General features: G+C 45.5%; 2 protein-coding genes across 3 annotated transcripts in view; both read left to right on the top strand.

Moving 5' to 3' along the window:
• Positions 1 to 2056, top strand: part of ENTPD6 (ectonucleoside triphosphate diphosphohydrolase 6) — a 32413-nt gene extending 30357 nt beyond the window's left edge. For both annotated transcript variants that reach the window (XR_009550285.1, XR_009550283.1), the window contains one exon: positions 1737 to 2056. The gene's annotated coding sequence lies outside the window, so the exon portion shown is untranslated. The remainder of the gene's footprint in view (positions 1 to 1736) is intronic.
• A 3696-nt stretch (positions 2057 to 5752) lies between these two features.
• The window catches only part of PYGB (glycogen phosphorylase B), a 43437-nt gene continuing 30904 nt past the window's right edge, over positions 5753 to 18285 (top strand). Inside the window, exon 1 of the mRNA XM_007537306.3 lies at positions 5753 to 6084. Coding sequence (XP_007537368.1) covers positions 5842 to 6084 — 243 coding nt within the window. The 5' untranslated portion in view covers positions 5753 to 5841. The remainder of the gene's footprint in view (positions 6085 to 18285) is intronic.

Genomic DNA, 18285 nt, shown 5'->3' on the forward strand with positions numbered 1-18285 from the left:
GTCCCACCAGCCAGCTTCTGCAGGTGTAGTTTCATATCATATATGTGTGTGGGTGGATACAACTCACTGCATCCACCACCACAGTTCCTCTGATCCTCTTCCCACCTGTAACCAGACATCCATATTTGCCTGGCCAGTCCACTAAATATGAACTGGCTGATCAGGAACAAGGAATGGGCTAGACTTTTATAAAACTTTTATAAACATTTGTAAAACCGGAAGTCCTTTAGCTCAAGGCGGATCACTGGATGACACACTTTGAATAGGTAACTTGGTGGTATATAAACTTTATCTCAGAAAATCAGTTTAAGACTTGAAACTGAGGGGCTGGGCAGTGGTGTACCTGGTTGAGCGCACATGTTACAGTGCACAAGGACCCGGGTTCAAGCCCGCAGTCCCCACCTGCAGGTATCTCTCTGTTTCTCTCTCTCTCTTTCTATCTCCCCTTTCCCTCTCTATTTCTGGCTGTCTTTACCCAATAAATAAAGATAATAATAAAAAAAATTTTTTTTAAAAGACTTGAAACTGGAACTCAAGGAAGATAGCAGTCTAAAATGTTCTCTTCAAGCTCAGTTAGAGCCTACCATTTAGATCCATTCTGTATTTAGGGGTGAGGAGATAGTGTGAGGGTTGTGTGAAGCTTTCCCCCTGCAGGTGGGGACCAGGGGCTTGAACTTGGTCTTTGCACACTGTGATGTGAGCACTTAACCAGGTGCGCCACCATCTGGCCCCTGAGAGATCAACACTTTATCCAATGACCATAGACTATATTAATGGCTGCCGAGTTAAAGACATTCTGTACCACCCCCCTTTTTTTGCCTCCAGGGTTATTGCTGCGGCTCGGTGCCAGCACTACGAATCCACTGCTCCTGGAGGCCATTTTATCCCATTTGTTGCCCTTTTGTTACCCTTGTTGTTATTATTATTATTGTTGTTGTCGTTATTGTTATTGGATAGGACAGAGAAATCGAGAGAAGAGGGAGACAGAGAGGGGGAGAGAAAGATAGACACCTGCAAACCTGCTTCACAACTTGTGAAGCAACCCCCCTGCAGGTGGGAGCCGGAGGCTTGAACCGGGATCCTTACTCTGGTCCTTGCGCTTCGCCATGTGCGCTTAACCTGTTGCGCTACCACCCGACCCCTGATTCTGTTCTCTTTTACTGGAGTTGACATTTAATGCTTTGTTTGTTGTTGCTAGTTAAGTAAACTTCAGTTTCTTTTTTACCCATATTTCATAGTTATTTTTTTCTTTTAATTTTTTTATTATCTTTATTTATTTGATAGAGACAGCCAGAAACTGAGAGGAGAGATAGAGGAGAGAGACAGAGAGACGCCTGCAGCACTGCTTCGCCACTTGTAAAGCTTTCCACCTGCAGGTGGGGATGGGAGGCTCAAACCCAGGTCCTTGCACATTATAATGTGAGCTCAACCAGGTGCTCTAGCACCCACCCCCTTCATTGTTATTCTTCCAGCTGAAGCTATGAAGCCATTGCAAAAGGTTCGTCCAAGAAGGAAGTGAATGAAGTTTTCTAGCTGAAGGCCCTTATGCTTTGCCTCCCCTTTAACCTCACTGTTTGGCTTGGGTGGGGTCTTGGTCTGGCACTCCCACTGAGAAAACAAGTGAATCTTTGGCTCCAACAGGAAATCAGCATGGGGTTGTGGACTATGAGAGGTGGGGAGTAGAGAGGGAAGACCAATGTCCCATTCTCATGGTTTTCATCTCTACTTTCCTTTAGTTAACTTTCGATAATTCACTAGGAAGCTGAATCAAGCACCTTTGGGACCCAGCTGTTCACCACCTCCTTCCCCTGCCCGTGCCACACCTGCCAGGAAGGAAGTTACTCAACACATGCAACTGTAAGGGAAGAAGATGCAAGAATGAAAAAAAAAATAAGGGTCAAGAGAAAAAAAGGTGTGGGATAGGGTGATAGCCTGGGAAGTGGCACAAGGGATAAGCCTTGGGCTCTCAAGCACAAGGTCCTGAATTTGATCCCTCACATTATATGCCAGAGTGAGGCTCTGGTTCTCCCTCTTTCTCTCTCTCTCCCCCTCTGTCTTTTTCATTAATAAATACTTTTTAAAAAATATTTATTCCCTTGTTTTATTATTGTAGTTATTATTGTTGTTGATCTTGATGTCGACGTTGTTGGATAGGACAGAGAGAAATGGAGAGAGGAGGAGAAGACAGAGAGGGGGAGAGAAAGATACCTGCAGACCTGCTTCACTGCCTGTGAAGTGACTCCCCTGCAGGTGGGAAACCCGGGACTTGAACTGGGATCCTTCCGCCGGTTCTTAATGCTTTGCGTGGTGTGCACTACTGCCTGAACTCCCAATAAATACTTTTTTCTTTTTCTTTCCAAACCAGTGCTCAGCTCTGGCACATGGTGGTCCTGGGATTGAACTTGAGAATTTTGGTGCTTCAGGCATAATTTTTTTTATAACCATTATGCTATCTCCCTAGCTCTCTCCTATCTAATAAAAATAATTATGTATATATATTTAATATATATGTATATATACATATATAGTCTATGGCCTCTGATTTTTCTTATTCTAATTATAAAATAAATGCTGTAGAAAAACAGAAAAGCTAAAGCATCAGGAAAATAGTACATACTATTCTCAATAGTGATATTCAGAAAAAATGTTTTGGTATAAACAGAATAGTCAAATGTGGTTATTTCACTTAAGTTTAAGTGAAATGAATTATTTCTTCATTATATCCTTATTTTCATTTGCCATTATTGTATGATTTTTTTAAAGAATTTATTTGTTAATTAGGAAGAGAGAAAGAATCAGACATCACTCTGGTACATGTGCTACCAGGAATTGAACTTGGGTCTTTGTGCTTCAGAGTCCATAGCTTTTTATCCATTACGCCACCTCCTGGGCCACTATTGTATGATTTCTCCCATCTGCCTAATTAACCATGAAAATTGTCATTTCCTTTAGCAACACGTAGATTCTGAGGTTAACTTTTTAAAATATAGAGCGATTGTGTGGGGACTCATATGGAGCTGGGTGGTGGGGATACATCCAGTAGGTTTCTCTGACTAGCTGTGCTAGCATTGGTTTGTTTTTAAAGATTTTTTTTTTAATTTTTCCCTTTTATTGCCCTTGTTATTGTCATCGTTGTTGTTATTATTGCTGTCTTTGTTGTTGGGTAGGAGAGAGAGAAATAGAGGAGGGGAAGACAGAGAGGGGGAGAGAAAGACACCTGCAGAACTGCTTTCACTGCCTGTGAAGCAAACCCCCTGCAGGTGGGGAGCCAGGGGCTCAAACCAGGATCCTGATGCTGGTCCGTGCGCTTTCTGCCATGTGCACTTAACCCGCTGTGCCACCATCTGTTTTTAAAGATTTATTAGTGAGGGGGGGGGCTTGTACAGAGAGAACTAGAGCATCATTCTGGCACATACAATGCTGGGGAATCAAACTCAGGACCTTATGCTTAAGAGCTCAGCCTTTAACCTGTGACAACTCCTGAATCTAATAGTATTTCTAGTTTAAGGAAGCATTTTCATTTTTTAAAAAGATTTTATTTATTCACCAGAAAGGAAGGAGGAGAGAGAGAGAACCAGACATCACTCTGGTACATGTGCTGCTGGGGACTGAACTTGGGACCTCATGCTTGAGAGTCCAGTGCTTTATCTCCCAGATCCATCTCCCAGACCATGAAGCATTTTCATTTCTCTACAAGTCTACTTCTGCAACAAATGGAGGTCATAAGAGGCTACCTTTGGGGTATATAATTTGTGCACAGAGCACATGAAGTATTCACAAACAAGTTCTTTTTTTCCCCTTGTCCATAATTGTGCAGTTAAACCTTTACCAGGTTTTGGAAAATATATTTTTTTCTCTGATTTATATGACTATAAATTAATAGGAGTGTACATAAACTCCATTCCCACCACCAAAAGACTGTCACATCCCATCTTCCCCCCTCCCCACCACCTCTGCCCTGTGAAGTCGACCATCCACCCTCACCCTCAACCCTACTCCAAATTCAATCAACTCTTGCTTTGAGTTTCCTTTTCTATTCTAAAAATATTTTTAAAAGATTAACATGAGAAAAAGAAAGAGTGAGTAGGGGAGAGAGAATCAGAGCATCTCCCTAGCACACTTGATGTTAAGTGATTGAACTGAGAACCTAATGCTTCTTTTATTTTACTTTATTTTTTAATTTTTTACCAGAGCACTGTTCAGCTCTGGCACATGGTAATACAGTGGATTGAACCTGGAACTTCAGAGCCTCAGGCATGAACGTCTTTTGCTTAACTACTATGCTATCTCCTCAGTCCTCATGCTCTTAAGACCAAAGCTATTGGCACCAACTTCCAGAATGCACTATGGTCAAGTTTTAAGTACAATAAACAGCAGAACACATCTCCGTACAACTGTTTTTGTTTCATTTTGTTTTGTTTAATTTTTAGATTCTTTCGTTGAAATCTGTGTCCTAGGGAACAAGCTATTTGCTTGACTCTTCTGGTGAACTGGTGAATTGCCAAGTTCCTATGGGTTTGGGGAGGAATCCAGATGGAACTGACATGCAGCTCAGAGCAAAGCATGGCAGGCCTGCTCATCAGAAACAGGCAGGCAGGTGCCCCAGGCCACAGGATGGAGTCTGGACTGCGAGGGGGATCTGTGTCTGTCACAGATCCAGCTGCCCTTGGGGGAGGGACTGTCTGACCTAAATGAACAAGCAGTGGATGCCCACTACCGAAGAGGGGAGGGGTGCAGTAAGAATGGAATGGTGGTGTCTCAGAGGAAGGGTCCGGGGGACACTCCTGGGACACAGTGCTCCGAGGAATGCTGTCACCCCAGGCAAGATAGACCTTTCTCGGTATAATTTTTTTTTTTTTTAAGAAAGGATTAATTAACAAAACCATAGGGTAGGAGGGGTACAACTCCACACAATTATAATTTTAGTTTTGGAGTGGGAAAGATAATATAATGGTTATGCAAACGGACTCTCTTGCCCGAGGCTGTGAAGCCTCAGGTTCAATCCCCCACACCACCATCACCCAAAGCTGAGCAGTGCTCTGGCAATTAATTAATTAATTAATTAATTCAGCTTTGCCTTCTTAGCAGCCCTTTTCTGAACTGCCCCTACCTCTAACTCGGGAGGCAGGGCCTCCAGCACTAGTGGCTGCCTTTCAAGCTTGCACTCGATGCCCCTGCACTTGATGCACGTTCACCGGATCTCTGACAACCCAGGGGATCACCGACGGGGCAGAAGGCGTGTCACCCCAGAACAGGGCTGTACCCCACGGTCTGGGCAGGCAGGCAGCTGGGGCTGCAGGCTGCCAGTAGTGTGGGTGCTCCTACGCCAGCAGCCTCCTCCCGCTTCTACTGCACATGGGCGTGGGGATGTCGACTCGGCTGTAAGGAGACGTGGACAGGACGGGGGAGACAGCCAATGGTTCTGCAAAAGACTCTCATGCCTCCAAAGTCGCAGGTTCAATTCTCCACACCACCATAAGCCAGAGCTGTGCAGTGCTCTGGAAAAGGGGGGTGGGGAGAAGCAGTAGATAGTCACTTTGGTTTTCTGTGCTAAAGAGAAGCCAGCCTGCAAACTCCCAGTACCAGCCGCAAAGTCGCAGTACTAGCCGAAGCCTCCACCCAGGTCCGGACAGGGCCTCTCCAGTCCAGGGACACCGCCCACGCGGTGCCCCGCCCACCAGGGCTCTGATTGGAGCAAGGTCCCTTTAGCCCCGCCCCCTGACGCAGACCCCGCCCGACCCTGCCAGTGCGCCGGCGTGCCCTGCACCCCGCGCTGCTGCATTCGGTGCGGGTGGCAGTAGCATCCGTGTGTCTCCTGCCCGGCTTCTCCAGGCCGCCACTATGGCGAAGCCGCTGACTGACAGCGAGAAGCGAAAGCAGATCAGCGTCCGTGGGATCGCGGGGCTGGGCGACGTGGGCGAGGTGCGGAAGAGCTTCAACCGGCACTTGCACTTCACGTTGGTCAAGGACAGAAACGTGGCCACACCCCGCGACTACTACTTCGCGCTGGCGCACACGGTGCGCGACCACCTGGTGGGCCGCTGGATCCGCACTCAGCAGCACTACTACGAGCGCGACCCCAAGGTGAGCGGGGTGGGGCGCTCGTCATCCTTCCCCAGAGGCTCACCCCAAGGGCTCTGTGCACCCAACCTCCCCCAGGAGGGCTCACCCCAAGGTGCACCCAGCTTCCCGAGAGCGCACCCATCATCCAGCCCCCTCTCCCCAGGGTGCACTCTGCACCCAGCTCCTCCCCACTCCCGGGCGCACCCCAAGGTGAACCCCTGGGAGCCGGTGGGGGATGGATGGGGCTGGCTTTTCACACAGCCCCCCCCCCCCCCCCCACACACACACACCACACACACAGAGCACACCTCGTATCCACCACCCGAGGGTACACTGCACCCAGCCCTGGGGAGGCTGAGCCACTGCAAGCATCCTGCACACAGCCCCTGAAGGCAGGCCCTGCATATGTGCACCCAACCCCCATCCTCCAGTCCCCAGCCCCAGGAGGGCAGCTGGGCCTCTGTAGCCTCAGGACCCTGAGGTGACAGCAGACGCATCTCCTCCCAGAAGGCCACACGCTGGGCTGTGAGTGCAGAAAGCTTGAGACTGGCCACCCGCCCGCCCTGCGTGGCCCATCATTCTGCCACACACTAGTCTCTGCCACAACACCCTTGGGTGGCCCCGCACCCCCACCCCATTCCTGTTGCTCAGGCCTGGCCGCTGCAGCCCTCCTCCAGCCTGACCACGATGGATGAGGGTCTATCGCCCAACGCCTGAGACATCTTGCCTCTGATTGGCATGGTCTTGGGTCATTGCTGCCCGGGACAAAGGCCTAGGATCCTCATCTAGGAGCCAGTCACCCCCCCCCCCCACCTCCACCCCGCGCACCCGAATCCTGGAGCCCTGGAGGGTTTTCCTTCCTGTTGCTAGTACTTGTTGGGTGCTGCAGAGCTGGTGCCTCCTCCTCCACTTCTCCTCCCTTTGTTTTTGTGTAGCAGCATAGCCAAGAAAAGGAGGACTGGAACCAGGCCCAGGAAGTTTTATGGTTTGGAAGGGGTGAGCCCCAGTCATCTGTAGGGAACTGTGACTAGTCAGTGATGAGAGGAACACCATTTCAAGCGGGAGAGGGCTGAGGCTCAGAGAAAGAGCTCTCAAAGAAGCCTCATTTTGGGTCTGGACCGTGGCACACCCTGTTAATCACACTTATTACCAAGTGCAAGGACCTAAGTTTGAACCCCCTCTCCCCACCTGCATCGAGGACACATCCCAAGTGGTGGAGCGGGTCTGCTGGTGTCTCTCTTTCTCCCTCCCTTTCTGCCTCCCCTTCCCCTCTCAATTTCTTTTTCTTTCTTTTTCTTTTTTTTTTTTAAGATTTTATTTATTTATTAATGAGAAAGATAGGAGAGAGAGAAAGAACCAGACATCACTCTGGCACATGTGCAGCTGGGGATTGAACTCAGGACCTCATGCTTGAGAGTCCAGTGCTTTAGCCACTGCACCACCTCCTGGACCATCCCCTCTCAATTTCTTTCTGTCCTACTGAATAAAATAGAAAAAGAAAAAAAGGAAAAAATGGCTGTTGGGGACAGTGGATTTGTAGTGTAGGTACTTAGCCCCAGCTATAATATACCAAAAAACCCCCCATTTCTGAGATTCTCACACCTTCCTAGAACCTAACTTCACTCACAGGAGCTGTTTAAGGGATTGGTACTTCTCATACATTGCAACATTTTATGTCTATGGTAGAAATACACAAAATACACTAACGAAAAGCTACTAATCATCAACATCACTCTAAACTAGGGAAAATGTAATTGCATGCTCTTTCTGATTTTGTTCTATTCCAGCGTGTATACACATACAGTTACTGTATGTGCAGTTTGGTGTTTTTTTCTGTTTTAACTTTCGTCACTTTTCAATACTTTTTCCAAATCAGTATGTGTGCTTCTCCAATACCATTGGTAGTTTTTGTTTTAATAAGCTTAACCAGACCATCTGCTCCCAGGTTTTTGTTTGTTTTGTTTTGTTCTTTGTTCTTAACCATGGATAATTCTTTTTTTTTTTAATATTTATTTATTTATTCCTTTTTGTTGCCCCTTATTGTTTTTTATTGCTGTTGCTATGGATGTTGTTGTTTTTAGATAGGACAGAGAGAAATGGAGAGAGGAGGGGAAGACAGAGAGGGGCAGAGAAAGATAGACACCTGCAGACCTGCTTCACCGCCTGTGAAGCGACTCCCCTGCAGGTGGGGAGCTGGGGGCTCGAACCGGGATCCTTATGCTGACCTTGTGCTTTGTGCCACCTGCGCTTAACCCGCTGAGCTACAGCCCGACTCCCCAACCATGGATAATTCTGTCCTTTCTGCTATAGTAACATGAAAAACTGTTAAGGGAAGGGCATACTTGCAAACCTACAACCAGTTTGCAAATATTTCATTCATGGTATGCCCCTCACCTGTGGGAACTTGCTTTGCTCATAGTATTTTAGGATATTTTCATGGAGCATCTTAAAATAAAAAAATGTTTAGGGCCAGGGGAGGTAGCATAATTGTTAGGCAACAGACTTTTATGCCTGAGGCTCAGAGGTCCCAGACTCAATCTCTGGCACTATAAGCCAGAGTTAAGCAATGCTCTGGTAAAATATAAAATAAAATAAAGAGCTGAGTGGTGGCACACCGGACTAAGCAGACATAGTATGAAGCGCTAGGATCCATGAAAGATCCCAGTTTGATCCCCTGGCTCCCCACCTGCGGGGGGGGGGGGTCACTTCACAAGAGGTGAAGCAGGTCTGAAGGTATTTCTCTTCACCTCTCTATCTTCCCTTCCTCTCTGTTTCTCTGTCCTAGCCAAAAAATTTTGGGAAAAAATGGCTGCAGGAACAGTGGATTCATAGTGCAGGCAACGAGCCCCATAACCCTGGAGGAAAGAGAGAGATAGAGAGCGAGAGAGAAGAAGAAGAGGAGGAGGAGGAGGAGGAGGAGGAGGAGGCCAGGAGGAGGAAAGGAAGGAAAGAAGGAAGGAAAGAGAGAGAAAGGTTAGTGATTGCTAAGAATGAGATTGTTTTCCAGAGTTATTCCAAGACATGTACTTTGCTGAAGTAGTGGTGTGGGAATGAACTGGTTGGTTAGAATACCAGCTGAGCCTCTGCATTTTTAGCATGCAAAGCAGCCTAGGAAGAAGTAGCACCGAGTAGCTAAAACAGGTCATAATAGAACAGCTTGGATGGCTTTGCCAGGGACACCAGCCAAGAGGCAGTGGCTCCCCCAGAATTCCCTGCTGAAAGCAGAGCTCATCTGCAGCATCATTTTTGTTTTCCGAGTGGCAGATGACAAAAGTATGACTTTGTGCAGTAAAGGGCATTGCCTGGGACAGGGACAGGCCACATTTCAGTACCTCAGCGCTTCTTTCTGAGCCTTAATGGATCCTGGTGAGGGCAGAGGTGGGCTCAGGGTTAAGGAAATGACCTTTGAAGAACTAATCCCTCTAACGAAACAGGTTTACCAATCCTTCCTGTGAGGTCTGAACTTTGACTGTCCTGGAAGCTACAGGCAGACCTTTCTGTGTGAAAGAAATGGAAATGGAAAGTGGTTTGTTCTTCTTGCTAGGATGGCTGTTTAAAAAGGGAAATTGGATAGGAGGAAATAGCATAATAGTTATGCAAACAGACTCTTAGGGGGACAGGATAGTGGCGCACCTAGTTATAGTACACATGGCCCTGGTCCCCACCTGCAGGGGAAAAGCTTTGCGAGTGGTGAAGCAGGACTGCAGGTGTCTCTCTGTTTCTCTCCCTTTCTACCTCTCCCTTACTCTTGATTTCTGGCTATCTCTATACAATAAATAAATAAAGATTAAAAAAACAAAACAAAAAACAGACTCTCATGCTTGAGGCTCCAAAGTCTCAGGTGAATCCCCCATACCACTGTAAACCAGAGCTGAGCAGTGTTGTGATAAAAATAAAGAATAAATAAAATAATAAAAATGGAAATTGGAATTGAAGTGCTTCGTTGAAAATGAGCTCTACATCTCCTTTTCCTGTAAAAGTTGCATGTTGGTGAGGGGCTAGAAGCACAGCCCATGAGGGTCTGGTTCTGAGCAGAGGTGTGCTTTCAGTCAAAACTGAGCAGCCACACTCCCAGCCTGGGAGAGACTCAGGCAGGGCCTTGTACAATGCACTTAAAGTGGGGGTAGCCTAATCATCTGTGTTTGATAACCTTAGAGTGCTTCCCTTTCTTTCTTTCTTTCTTTCTTTCTTTCTTTCTTTCTTTCTTTCTTTTCATTCTTTTAATTACACAAGTCTGTGACTATTGAAATGAGAAATTTTAGAAAATTCATAAAATGCAGATAAGCCGAAAGGCAAAATCAAATTCTGATTTCACCACCTGGTAATAATACCACAAGGATTATATGCACTAATATTCACACCTTTTCTTCAGTACTGATAGGAGCTTTTTATGTTTGCTTGCTGCCAGGGATAGGACCCAGGACCTCAAAATGCACTCAGCTCCTGAAATGTTCTCCCCCTTTTTTTTCTTGCCCTTTTTTAATGTTCTTTTTTTATTGTTGTTGTAGTTATTGATGTTGTCGTTGTTGGATAGGACAGAGAGAAATCGAGGGAGAAGGGGAAGACGGGGAGAGAAAGATAGACACCTGCAGACCTGCTTCACCGCCTGTGAAGCAACTCCCCTGCAGGTGGGGAGCCGGGGGCTCCAACCAAGATCCTTACGCTGGTCTGTGTGCAAAGCGCCATGTGTCCTTAACCCACTGCACTACTGCCTAACCCCCTGAAACGTTTTTTAAAGATTGATTTATTGCAAGAGAAATACAGAGAGATAGAGAACCAAAGCATCTCCCTAGCACATGTGATGCTGGGGATCAGACTCAGGACCTCATGCTTTTAAGTCCAGTGCTCCAGCTCCTCATGCATTTAAGTCCAGTGCTGCCTCCTGGACAGCAAAGCATATGTTTTCGCAGCACAGAATAGTAGGGTAATGCCTCTTGGTTCATAACTTTGCTGTCTGTTTTTGGTGATAGCAGAAGCAATGAAAATGGAATGCTCAGAAAGTTTTTTTCAGGCAACCTACCTGGCAAATCAGCAAGTCAAAAAATTGACTTAAAAAAAAATTGACTAAACCGGGCTCACCATGGCAGGAGGCAGCACTTATTCTGAGACAGTTGCAGGATTCCCAGAAAGGAAGGCACCTGGGCTGAAGCTCATGAGTCTGGACTCAGGGCCAGCTGGGGATGGGAAAAAGGCTGAGCATGCGTGAGTCTACAGGAGACCAGGTTCCTTGTTCTCAGCTTTCCCACTCAGTGAGCAGGACCTGGAATGTGAGTGGGCTTCTTACCTTTACTGCCTCAGAGGAGGATTGAGCAGGAGTCTTCAACAGCCTAAAATTTGATGGCTTGGAGAGTTGGGCGGTAGTGCAGTGGGTTAAGTGCACGTGGTGCAAAGCGCAAGGACCAGCGTGAGGATCCTGGTTCGAGCCCCTGGCTCCCCACCTGCAGGAGAGTCGATTCACAGGCAGTGAAGCAGGTCTGCTGGTGTCTTATCTTTCTCTCTCCCTCTCTGTCTTCTCCTCCTCTCTCCATTTCTCTCTGTCCTGTCCAACAACAAGGACATCAATAACAACAACAATAATAACTACAACAATAAAAAACAAGGGCAACAAAAGAAGAAATAAATATAAAAAAATTAAAAAACAAACAAAAAAACCCCTGGGAAATGTTATGCATGTACAAACTATTGTATTTACTGTCGAATGTAAAACACTAATTCCCCAATAAAGAAATTAAAAAAAATTTTTGATGGCTTGATGCCCATCAGATATCTCCATTTTATATTAACCGGCCGTCTCATCCATGAGAATGTGAGCTTGCTTAAGCCAGGTAAGACACACAAGTTTCAAATATGTAGAAGGTCTCAAAGAGAAAGGTGTTGGAGTGGGGAGAGAGATACAGTAAGGATCGAAAGCCAAGTGAGGGAGTCGGGCGGTAGCACAGCGGGTTAAGTGCAGGTGGCGTGAAGTGCAAGGACTGGAGTAAGGATCCCGATTCGAGCCTCCGGCTCCCCACCTGCAGGGGAGTTGCTTCACAGGTGGTGAAGCAGGTCTGCAGGTATCTTTCTCTCCCCCTCTCTGTCTTCCCCTCCTCTCTCCATTTCTCTCTGTCCTATCCAACAACAACATCAATAACAACAACAATGACTACAACAATAATAAAACAACAAGGGCAACAAAAGGGAATAAATAAAAATAAAAATAAATAAAAAGATGAAAAAAAAAGCCAAGTGAATTTAGATACAAGACACAGAGTGAATGGCTACATGCCTTTCACATGGCTTTTAGAATAGGCAGGTAAGGGATTTCTTTTGCAGTTAGGAGGTGGTTCACTTGGTTGAGTACACACATTTTAGTGCACAAGGATCCTGCTCTAGACATTGATTCCCACCTCCAGGGGAGAAGCTTCACAAGAAGTGAAACAGGGCTGCAGGTATCTCTCCCTCTCTTCTCCCCCTTCCCTCTCAATTTATCTCTATCCATACATAAATCAAAAAATCAAAAAGAGAGATTTCTTCCATGGATCTTTAAGACAGAGGCTGTGGGTATGAACAACAGGTCTGCTGCATCCTCTAAGTGAATGGGAGGATCAGCCCACTGATGTAAGTACTGTGTTCCCAAAGTGAACAGTCGCCAGGCTGCTATAACACACCTGCTACTTCCGCCACAGAAGGTGGCGCCATCAACTCTCTGTGGCTCTTCCCTGAACTCACAGCATATATCACGATAGAAGATTAAGGAAAAGCAGCTCTACCGCAGAGCCCTAATTGCTCCATTCCGCATTCCTAATGAGATAATCATAATGAGCATGTTGTCCTTATGGTTTGGCTGGACCCAGGAATGAAAAGACCCACAGAAACATATCCTAGCCTTGGCTGCCTGTTCCACCCACTTCTGAGGTGATGTTGTGACTAGTCACTGGTGGGACTGGCCAGTTGTGTTGTGTGTGGACTTGTCTTTGGACAGAGCTGTGTTCTGTGGGCAGGCTCCCCTGCCAGCAGTTAGCTGCAAACTAATTTCCTCTCATTGCAAGGAGATGATGTAGCTCACTACTCCCTTGGCTTGCCAAATGGACATTTTGGTTAAGTCATTATGTTATGCAGCCAAGAAGAATGATTGTGGGCCATGATTTTTCACAGAAGACACTTCAGTCTCTGCTCCTGCTGACTGATGGGTCGGTTTCTATACTGGTGTGGCCTGGCCTGGCTAACATGTCCAGACACTTGGTCAAGTATTACTCTCAGTTTCTATGAAGGTGGTTTCAGAGTGAGTTTAACATTTGGATCAGGGGATTTTGAGTAAAGCAGATATAAAGTGAGTGGGCCTCCAACCAATTCTTAAGCATTAATAGAACAAAAACTAACACCCCCTACCCCTCTCCCAGCAAGAAGGAATTCTGCCAGCAGGCTCCCTCTGACAATAAATGTGTCTTTTTTTAGGTCTCTATTCCACCTCATTAAATTTTTTTAACCAGTGTGCTGCTCAGCTCTGGCTTATGGTGGTGCCAGTGAACTAACTTTGTAAACTCCCCTCTCCCCATTAGCTATTGTTTTTGGACCTCCGCGATTGCATGAGTCAGGTCTTTAAAATAAATCTCTCTGCACAGTCCTGTTGATGCTGGTTCTCTGGAGTACCCTAGCTAACATTGTAGATGACCGCAAGAAGCCTTTGTGGCTTGTGAAATAAGATAATTAACTTTTGCCTTTTTAAAAATGAATTTTTGAGGGGGCTGGGGGTGGTTATCTGGTAGAGCACATCTGTTACCATGTACAAGGACCAGGGTCCCACCGGCAGGGAGGAACATTCATGAGCAGTGAAGCAATGTAGTACGTGTCTTCTCCTTCTCTTTCTTCTCCTTCCCTATATCAATGTCTGTCTGTATCCAATAAATACATAAGATAGTAAAATAAATCTTTTTCTTAAAAATGAGTTTTTAAAACTTTAGTTTACATTTCATTTTCTTTTCCTACATATATATATATATATATGTATATATATATATATATAGAGAGAGAGAGAGAGAGGGAGAGGGAGAGGAAGAAGGAGAGAGAGAGACAGACACCAAAGCACTGTTTCCTTTTTCAATGTAGTAGGGCTGTGCTGTAACCTGGATCACACACATGGCAAAACAGCGCATTAACCAAGTGAGCAGTTTTTGCTGGCCCAGTTTACGTGATTTCAAACTGTAAAAGTTGAAAGAATAATGCAAACCAGGGGGCCAGGTGGTGGCACATCTGGTTAAGCACACATATTACCAAGCCCAAGGACTTGGGTTTGAGTCCCCACTCCCCACCTGCAGGGGGAAAGCTTAACAAGTGATGAAGCAAGTATGCAGGCGTCTTTCTTTCTCTCTATCTTGCTGTCCTCTCGTCCTCTCTGTCCTATCTAATAAAAATTAGGAAAAAGAAAAAAAGAAAAGAAATGGCTGCCAGGAGCAATGGGTTCTTAGTGCCTGCCACAAGCCCCAGAAAATAACCTGGTGGCAATAAAAAAAAAAAAAGCAAACCATATAATCTTTAATCTTGATCCAAGACTCCCCAGTCAATTTTTTTTTTTTTTTGTATTTTTTGTTGGTATCTTTTTCTCTCTTTCCCCAAGCACTGCTCAGCTCTGGCTTATGGTGGTTCTGGAGATTGAACCTGGGGCCTTTGGTGCTTCAGGCATGGAAGTTTTTTTTTTTTAATAACCCCTATGCTATCTCCCCAGTCCCCAGCATATATTTTTTATACCTTTACATACACCACACACACACACACACACACACACACACACACACACACATTTTTCCCCCTTTGAGTTATTTAAAAGTAAATTTCAAAACTGACTCTCCTTTACTTCTAAAAACTTGAGTGTGTGCTTCTGAAAATCAGACATACTCTGAATACAAGCTCAGTGCTATGATTAAACTTGGGACATTCACATTGCAGGGTGCCATCATCTATAGGCCTTATTCAGCTGTACCTGCAGCCCCACTAAGAATAAATGTAAGGGCTGGGCCAGGTGGTGGTGCGACTAGTTGAGTGCACATGTTACAATGAGCAAGGACCCAGATTTGATTTCCCCAGTTCGCACCTGCAGAGGGAGAGCTTTGCGAGTGATGAAGCAGGGTTGCATGTGTCTTTCTCTATCTCTCTCCCTCCCTATCTCCCCCTTCCCTCTCAATTTCTGGCTGTCTATATCCAGTAAATAAAGATTTAAAAAATTATGAAATAGGGAGTTGGGCGGTAGCGCAGTGGGTTAAGTGCAGGTGGTGAGAAGTGCAAGAACCAGCATAAGGATCTGGGTTTGAGCCCCCGGCTCCACACCTGCAGGGGAGTTGCTTCATAGGCGGTGAAGCAGGTCTGCAGGTGTCTATCTTTCTCTCCCCCTCTCTGTCTTCCCCTCCTCTCTCCATTTCTGTGTTACCCAACAACAATGACATCAGTAACAACAACAATAATAACTACAACAATAAGACAAGGGTAACAAAAGGGAATAAATAAATATTAAAAAAATTAAATGAGACTTGTTTTAAATAAAAAATAATAATAATAATAATAATAAAAGAAAGAAATATAAGGGCTGGTAAGATAGCTTACTGGGAGGTGCCTGCTTTGCCATGCACAGGACTCAGTTTCAAGCCCCTGGCATATTACATGTGAATACTACAGCACTATACTATCTCCCTTTCTCTCTCTCTCTCTCTCTTTTGCCTCCAGGGGTTTCGTGCCAGCACTATGAATCCATTGTTCCTGGCAGCCTTTTTTTTTTTTTTTTTTTTTCATTTTATTGGGTAAGACAAAGAGAAATTGAGAGGACGGGGATAGAGAGGGGGAAAGACACCAGCAGACTTGTTTCACTGCTTGTGAAGCATCCTCCTTGCAGGTGGGGATCCAGGGGCTTAAACCAGGATCCTTGCATGGGTCCTTGCACTTTGTACTAGGTACTCTTTTTAATTTAATTTTATTTGTTTATTTTCCCTTTTGTTGCCCTTGTCTTTTTATTTGTGTTGTAGCTATTGTTGTTGTTATTGATGCCGTTGTTGTTAGGATAGAGAGAAATAGAGAGAGGAGGGGAAGACAGAGGGGGAGAGAAAGATAGACACCTGCAGACTTGCTTCACCGCCTGTGAAGGGACTCCCCTGCAGGTGGGGAGCCAGGGGCTCGAACCAGGATCCTTATGCCAATCCTTGCGCTTTGCGCCATGTACATTTAACCTGCTGCGCTACCGCCCAACTCCCCTTACTATGTACTCTTAACCCAGTGTGCCACCATCTGACACCTCTCTATCTATCTCTTTATCTCTCTCCCTCCCTCCTTCCTCCCCAGTCCTCCCTCCCTCTACATGTCTATCTCTGTCTCTGCCTGAAAAGGCTTAAGAGAAATCAGATACTCATAAGGGCCTGAATATGCAAAAGAAGAAGATACAAAGAAAAAAACTGAGAGAACTACTTCATAAGCCTTTCTTTTTAAAAAAAAAAATTATTTATACAATAGAAACACTGACAAGACCATAGGATAAAAAGGTTACAATTCCACACAGTTCCCACCACCAGAACTCCATGTCCCATCCCCTCCCGTGATAGCTTTCCTATTCTTTATCCCTCTGGGAGCATGGACCCAGGGTCATTAGGGGGTGCTAAAGGTGGAAGGTCTGGCTTCTGTAATTGCTTCCCCAGTGAACATGGGTGTTGACTGGCCGATCCATACTCCTAGTCTGCCCCTCTCTTTCCCTAGTGGGGCAGGCCTCTGTGGAGGTGGGGCTTCAGGACACATTGGTGGGGACATCTGCCCTGGGAAGTCCGGTTGGCATCATGGTAGTATCTAGAATCTGGTGGCTGAAAAAGAGTTAAGATAGAAAGCAGAGCAAATTGTTGACTAGCCTTTTAAAATTATATATATTTCTTCATTAAACAGACCAGACATTTAAGCCATTTAGAAACCTTACACATCCTAAGCAAATAAACAAGTGATGTCTATTTTTTTTTCTGGCTACAAAAAGGGATTCTTAGGATATAGTGAAGGGGTGTGAAGTGAGCACGGACATGTAGAAAGGTAATCAGATGGGGGGGCTGGGTGGTGGTACACCTGGTTGAGCACACATTACAATGCACAAGGACCCAGGTTTGAACTCCCAGTCCCCACCTGCAGGGAGAAAGCTTTACAAATGATGAAGCAATGCTGCAGGTGTCTCTCTGTCCCTCTCCTTCTCTATCTCCCCCTTCTCTCTCAATTTCTGTCTCTATCCAATAAATACATAAATACAGATTATTTAAAAATTTGAAAAAGAATTTCTAAAAGACAAAAAAGAAAAGAAAGGTAATAAAAAAACAGAAAGGAAAAGTAGCCTCCAGGAGCAGTGGATTTGTAGTACAGGTACCGAGCCCCAGCAATAACCCTGGAGGGAAAAAAAAAAAAAAAAAAGACTGAGGAGACTGCATTATGGTTCCGCAAAAGACTTTCATGCTTCTCTGTCTCTCTCTATCTCCCTCATCTTTATAAGTAAAAAAATAAAATATTAAAAAAGTTTGAAAGATAAATTTGTTCCCTGTGGAACTAAGTTAACTCTGAGATCCCTGTACTCTTAAGATTTGAGATTTGCACAGTGACAAATCCACTGACGTTTTTTCCTCTTTTTTTTCTTTTCCTTTATTTGTTAGGAAAGAGAGAAATTGAGAGGGAAAGTGGAGATAGGGAAAGAGAGAGACCTGAAGGCCTGAAGACCTGCTTCACCACTCATGAAGCTTCCCCTTGTAGGTGAGGACTGGAGGCTCGAACCCAGGTCCTTAACCATGGTAACGAATGCCCTCAGCCAGTGTGCCATGATTGGCCCCACTTCCAATGTCTTAGAGGATTAGTATGTCATGTAATATTTGTACGGGTTGTACTTTGCCTTAGGTGTACAGGAGAGCTTCCCTTGTGCTTTCTCTGTGTTGTACCTGTTAGTGTGAGCTTTGCATCTAATATAAAAACCCAATTTTGAAAAGCAAAGGATGCCTATAGACCCGGAATAGTAGTCATAGTGCCCACAGGGCTCACCTCGGAAATCTGCGGCCTGGCCCAGTACCCAGCTAGGTCAAGCAGCCACGAGTGAGGGCAGCTGGGCTTTTGTGCAAAGGGATTCAGAACTGGCCCACTGGTTTTTTGCTTGTTTGGGTTTTTTTTTTCTCATTATTGGAGCTTCACTTCTTTGATGTGACTTTCAAATAGAAAAAGAGAGGGCCAGGGCCAGGTGGTGGCGTATCTGGT

This window comes from Erinaceus europaeus, chromosome 1 (genome assembly GCF_950295315.1).
Source record: "Erinaceus europaeus chromosome 1, mEriEur2.1, whole genome shotgun sequence".
Classification (NCBI taxonomy): Eukaryota; Metazoa; Chordata; class Mammalia; order Eulipotyphla; family Erinaceidae; genus Erinaceus; species Erinaceus europaeus.